This window comes from Ylistrum balloti, unplaced genomic scaffold, assembly GCF_031769215.1.
Source record: "Ylistrum balloti isolate Yb309-2 unplaced genomic scaffold, AGI_CSIRO_Ybal_v1 Utg369946, whole genome shotgun sequence".
In the NCBI taxonomy this organism is placed as follows: Eukaryota; Metazoa; Mollusca; class Bivalvia; order Pectinida; family Pectinidae; genus Ylistrum; species Ylistrum balloti.
Window position 1 is genome coordinate 189,888 of NW_026782051.1, and position 6,447 is coordinate 196,334.

General features: G+C 35.0%; 1 protein-coding gene across 1 annotated transcript; it reads left to right on the forward strand.

Moving 5' to 3' along the window:
- The first annotated feature begins 15 nt into the window (after window positions 1–15).
- LOC132547305 (carbohydrate sulfotransferase 11-like) lies at window positions 16–722 on the forward strand. The gene is given in 2 exon segments (XM_060211072.1): window positions 16–445; window positions 448–722. Coding segments are annotated over 2 exon segments (705 nt in total).
- The last annotated feature ends 5,725 nt before the right edge of the window (window positions 723–6,447 follow it).

Consider the following 6,447-nt stretch of genomic DNA (forward strand, 5'->3'; position numbering starts at 1 on the left):
GACGAAAAATACAAAATGCTGTTCTGCTACATTCCTAAAATCGCTTGTTCGCAATGGAAAACTGTTTTTATCACGCTCACTGGAAAGGTCAACGCCAGTTTATTGCATTTCGGCAACGTCCATAATATATATCTGTCAAAAATGAATTTCCTCCATGAATTTTCTACTGAAAAACGAGAGAGCATTCTTAAGGAATATAAAAAATACACTGTTGTACGAAACCCATTTGAAAGACTTCTTTCTGTATACAGAGACAAAATTGCGGGTAGTGGATTAAAGAAATTTCGACCAATAGCTACGCAAATTGTAAAACGATACAGATCAAATGTGACAAAGGAATCACCTTTGAAAGCAGACGATGTCACATTTTTTTAATTTGTTCAGTATATTACCGATAGTAAACTTCAACATTTCAACTCTCACTGGGAGAGATACACGACTCTTTGTCATCCTGTATTGTTAAATACGACTTTGTGGGCAAATATGAGACTTTAGAGAGAGATGCTGAATTTATTTTGAGGGACTTTGGAGCACCCCCTGAAATTAGATTTCCTAAAAGCTCGGGAAAATATAGTACTGTGGAAACAATTAAAACATTCAACGAGTATTATTCACAGATCCCTGCTGAGTATATATTAAAGTTATGGAATATATACAGATCAGATTTTGAATTATTTGGTTACTCAGTATCAGATACTTTTAAAATAACACCATGCGTTTAAATGTTGGCAGTAACAATAATCGTAACGACATATTATCGCATACTCGTATCAGCAATTACTGAATCATGTACATATTTGTACGGGGGCTAATTGATAAGTTGTGGACTTTATATTAAAAGGTTTGATTTTTGGCGGACATATCAAATTTATTTTCAACATACCCCCCTGTTGTCTGTTGGTAGATGTGTGTGATATATTACATTTGTCTGCTGGTAGATGTGTGTAGTATATTCAATTTGCTGATGGACGCGTGTTGTATATTACATTTGATAGATAAACATGGGTGATATATGAAATTTGTCTGTTTATGTATGTGCCTATAACGTGATGTAATATAATATATTTCTGTCGATAGAAGTAAGGTAGATGACTATGTGTGCACTAATAAATTGTGTGGTGTTTTATATTGATATGTTGGTATGACGCCGGTACAAACGTTGATGGCCAAAATATCGAAATAACGTGAATCGAGGTTTATCCTTGAAGAACATGAACCGGCCACCGTCTCATAGAAAAAACATCTGGGCATACTGGCCGTCAACGGCAACGTGTCAGTGGTTAACCAACTTATTGGAGATACTTGTTGATACTTTCCTCTTGATAGATGTTTGTGGTATATTTATCTGTGTATATATATCTTATCAGCATATTAGCATTCAACAGCAGGGCGCTACTCATTGTGGAGTTTACAAATCGATCATTTTTACGTCTCAACGCCACGATAAGATTTCATGTCAGACCGAGATCCGGACGTCCACATGTAACGTCGCGACGTCAAGATCAGTTCATTAGGCCTGCCCACATGCGTGACATGAGATTAACAGTAGCCGAAACGGCATGTCATATCTTTGGTAACTGAAACCGTCGAATCCACCGATAAACTGAGAAATAGACTGCGAGCGACCAATTTACGTCCACGTCCCCAATAAGTTGGTTTACCACTGACACGTTGCCGTTGACGGGTTTTGGGATCGGTCTGACAACTGTTGTTCCCCATGGAAATAAGCGTTTTAACGTTTTTTTAGGGAAATCCTAAGGAAGGGCTACGATAGTTATATTCCTTATCTGATCTTTATTATCTTACTACTATAGTTTCTTATATTATTGCCTTGTGAAGAAATAGCACATCTTTTATCAACAATGACTTTTATCTTGTTTATGGTATATTATACCATTATAATACAATCACTATTCCGTGTCGTTTAAAAAAAAATACGAAATTAGATTTTAATTTGAGGACTTCCATATTCAGCTGTACATATCTATCGTTTATTAGATTAGAAATTTACAACCCACTTCAAAATACCTATTACTCAAATAGAAAGTTACATCACCACATTACGTGATGTCGAGTGTCCTTTACGAAGTAACTGTAGAGGAGGGGAGATAACTCTTATGTTTTTTTAAAACTTCGACACTAAGACTTATGAAGATACTATCAACAAAGTATCGAACTATTTAAATGACACAATAGAAGCATGCCGTCGACTCGACTAAATTACCGTGACCTCAGAACAAAAGGGTAAACTGTATGTGGAAGTCACGTGGCAGAAACATTCTAGTGATCGTCACAGAAGCAGATCTGGTATTGTTAAGGACGAAAAATGTATATGTGTGTACCTGCCTGTATATATTTACACTCGTGTGCAGTGCTTTGTTATCATGTAGAAGAAATCATCTCTCATTGAATATTTACGATCTCCTTTTTTAATTTTGGCGAGAGACACACTGAGCAAGTATCATGTCGTCATTGACAGACAGTTTCCTTAACCACCCCGGATAATTTTACACAAGTAAGTATTAATTACGGACATTATATTAGTACAAACTACTGCCAGGTGTATTACATATGCTTGAACATGAGTTAATTAAAATATTACGTACTTCCGATATATGTTAAAATGTGACTATCGCCCGTCGCACATGCGATGTCCAATATAAATAGATCTATCTTTCATTCCTCCTATCTCTCTATCATATTTTTACACACAGAATACAATTTTAGCCTGTATAACTTATGGTGAATTGTTTTGCTGGGGGGGGGGGGGGGGGGTTAGGGGGGAGGGGGATTATAGGTGGAGTTGGAACAGGATGTTCAATGTGGAGGAGGAGTTGGAACAGGATGGCGGTGTGGAGGAGGAGTTAGAACAGGATGGTGGTGTGGAGGAGAAGTTGAGAGGAAGGGTGTAGTTAGTTGGAGCGGGAGGGAGTAGGTAGAGATGGAAGAGAGGAAATTGACCGGTAGTGCGGTAAAGTCTCAGAGACCATTGGATCGCGGGTTGAGGGTTGGAGGGGATGGGGTAGGGGTGGGGGGGAGGTCCGTGTATCTTAAATGCCACATAACCAATAAAATATAATATTCTCCAGTATTCTAGTTACTCTAGTAATCTGAGGATGACTATTCCTTAATACCATACTTTTGTTGTTTTCATGTAGACACGATCTCAACAACAGATTACACAGACCAGACAGGATGGGAAGTAGGAGCTCTAAAGCTGTGGACAAAGGTAAAACAAGGCCTTCGTGATTACAACTGTTAAAACCATGGACCTAGAATTGCATACGGCCGGTTGAAATTGAAATAGTTCGTTAAAAACTGAAAATAGTGTAACTGAAATTAATTAACCTGAAAATGATTAGTCCAACTGAAAAAGATTAGCTTAACTGAAAATTATTAGCTTAATAGAAGGTGGTTAGCTGAACTGAATAAAGCTAATCCAACTGAAAAAATGTTAAACACAAAATGGTTAACTGAAAAATAGTTAGTCAAACTGAAAAGGGTTAGTCAAAGTAAATATTGTTACTGAAACTGATGTTGGCTAACAGTTGATAACAGTTAGTAAAGCGGGAAATTGTTGACTAAACTACAGCAGTTATTCAAATTGAAAAATGCCAGTCAAGATGTTAATGGTTAGTCAATGTGACAATAGTTAGTCAAAATGAAAATGGTTAATCCAACTGGTATTTTTTGTTTAATTGAACCATTACGCTTTCCACGTATAAAAGTTGAATTTCCGCACCGCGTTAAAGTGTTTTCGTCATATTAAGAATTATATTCAGCTCTAGATACATTTGGTTTTCACATATCAAATTCTTTAAAAAGTTACATGTATTCGTCAGGGATTTGCTGACCACACTATCTCTTTCTGTTACATTGTATTGTTTATTTTTAGAAAACGTACTTTGTTTGTCTAGTAAACAGACGTGATCCATGTAGGCTAATTTTACAGTTATACAACCTAAGCCAGTTGTAGTTGAACCCCAGAAATTTACGTATAAAAGAGCAATGCCGTCGCGACCACAGACATCAACGTCAGTCGACTCAACAGACTCACGAGAACAAGAAGAAGTGAAAGGGACACCTCCTCCGCCAGTTGTCACGTGGGAAGGTGATGAATGGTGATGGAAACTGGTGAAGGGGTTACTACTAAGGTTAAGATGGTTAAGGACTAAAAGAAACAGTCGAGGAGTTACTAGAATGTCTGGTGGTGACGGATGGTTAAAGATTGAAAGAGATATTAAACTGTTCGGTGGAAATGTGAAGGGGTTAATAATATTGTCTGGTGGTAGCGAATGATTATGGACTAAAATTAAGATTTTGTCACTGTAAATAATAATAGTTTGCTTCCAAAAAAGTCAATTGAATAACTATATATATATTAACAACCAGTTGACGTATACTAAATAAACAATATATTAATTGTAGTTTGTGTTGTATGTCATTACTAGTTTATGTTGTACATTAAGTATAGTTTGTGTTATATATCAATTATAGTTTGTGTTGTGCATTAAGTATAGTTTGTAATTTGTATCCATTGTAGTTCGTGTTGTATATCAATTGAAGTTTGTGTTGTATATCAATTAAAATTAATTGTACTGTTGATGCTATAAATGTTGTGCTAAACATTAACAAAGTGATGTTTGTTTATATGGTTTATAAATTATGTAACTAATGTGTGTGCTTGTATCACACACACACACACACACACATACACACTCACACAAATAACACGCACGCACACAAACATTCACATACACAAATAAGAAATGTAATCTTATTTCCAGTAATGTTGGTTGTTTTGTTTCAGAAAAGATGTATGTCAGTTTCTAATCTATATTGATTCTGTAATTGATTTACTCAAACAGATTACAATAATGTTATGTAAAAAATATGAATTTCAAATATATCTACACTCCAATTCCATAAATACTTCAACTATTATTTAGATAATTTTGATAATAAAGAAAAACGGAGACAAAAAGACAAACAACCCATGTTGCATTGACACAATTTTAGACAGGACCGATTATTCAGATTTATATAGATTTGTCGATGATACAGAACCGGATTTAGAGTGTCCTGGGAAGGACAACGCTGCGCGTCTGTCAACCCTGAAAGGCTTTACAAATTCTTTGTTTTCACTTATGTTGGAAAGCAAGAAAATGAAATGGAGTGATCAAACATGAAATAGATCACGATCATGTCAATATACAATTGTACAATAACAATTATCTACACTTAAATCTCAGTTCCTAAATAAAGACCTTTTTTCTTATATGAACATATATTTCAAACAAATTATCTTCTATTTTTCAGAAATCTTGTCACAGAATGAGGAGGTCGATGAGAAAGGTTGGTACTGTTATAGTATAGTATCACATCTACTGACAAGAACTGTAAACGAATATCGAAATCATAACTCCTTTATTGTTTATCATTTCAAACTAAAAGCAGAATCAATTGGTATTTCATCTCGATCCATTAGATGTATAAGTATACTGTCCCCGTAATTTAGTTTCATGTCCCTGAAAACATCATTGCAGTCAACACTGATCATCTATATAGCTTGTTAATGCAGTTTTGATAGTACTCTATTTACAGGTTTACCTCGTCTGAAACTAAGAAAAGTAAAAAATAACGTATTTTATGTTTCAGCGCGCACACACACACACACACACACACACACACACATCACACCAGAACAAAAACAACGTCTTGCATGAACATGATGTCCTAACTTACTTTTACAATTACACTTTTACTACCAATATTTATTCCAATATATAATTTTCTCGGTATATGTATATGGAATAACAATGGTAATTGAAGCTGTTAATAGACATACATACGTAATAATCGATACACAAATTATACAATTTCTCTATTAAACAATGTCTGTCTGTTACACGCACATTTCATATTGTTCATCTCTTTCAATTGAACTTTTAGAAATGATAAATTACTGATTCATTGATATAGCTGAACTCACTGAAACTTCCTTTTTTTACACGTTCTTTTCAAAATGAATATTTATTCTTTGATCGTTGCATGATTGATTGCGAACATTAAGTATGCTTTGAAGAATCTGCGGAAATTTCATTTACACTCGTATAGCAACATCGTCCTCTTCACAATTTAAAATAAAACAGGATGGAAAAGATTACAGGAATTTTCAAACTACTGTAATATAAATAACAAACGAAAACAACTGCCCTTACAGCCTTGTCTTCAAAATGTGTCGAACACCACTGTTAATTTTTTCTAAGTAGTAATAAACGAATGCAAGCATTTCTGTGTGGCACTTAAAGTTTCCCTGAAGTCATTTTTGAATTTTGAATCTAAACAAATACGATCCTGCCTACACAACGAAGTGAGTGCTCGTTACAATCGTAAATCTGACTATTTTCGGTAGCTGTGGCCCATAAAGAGAAAGACACGATGTGT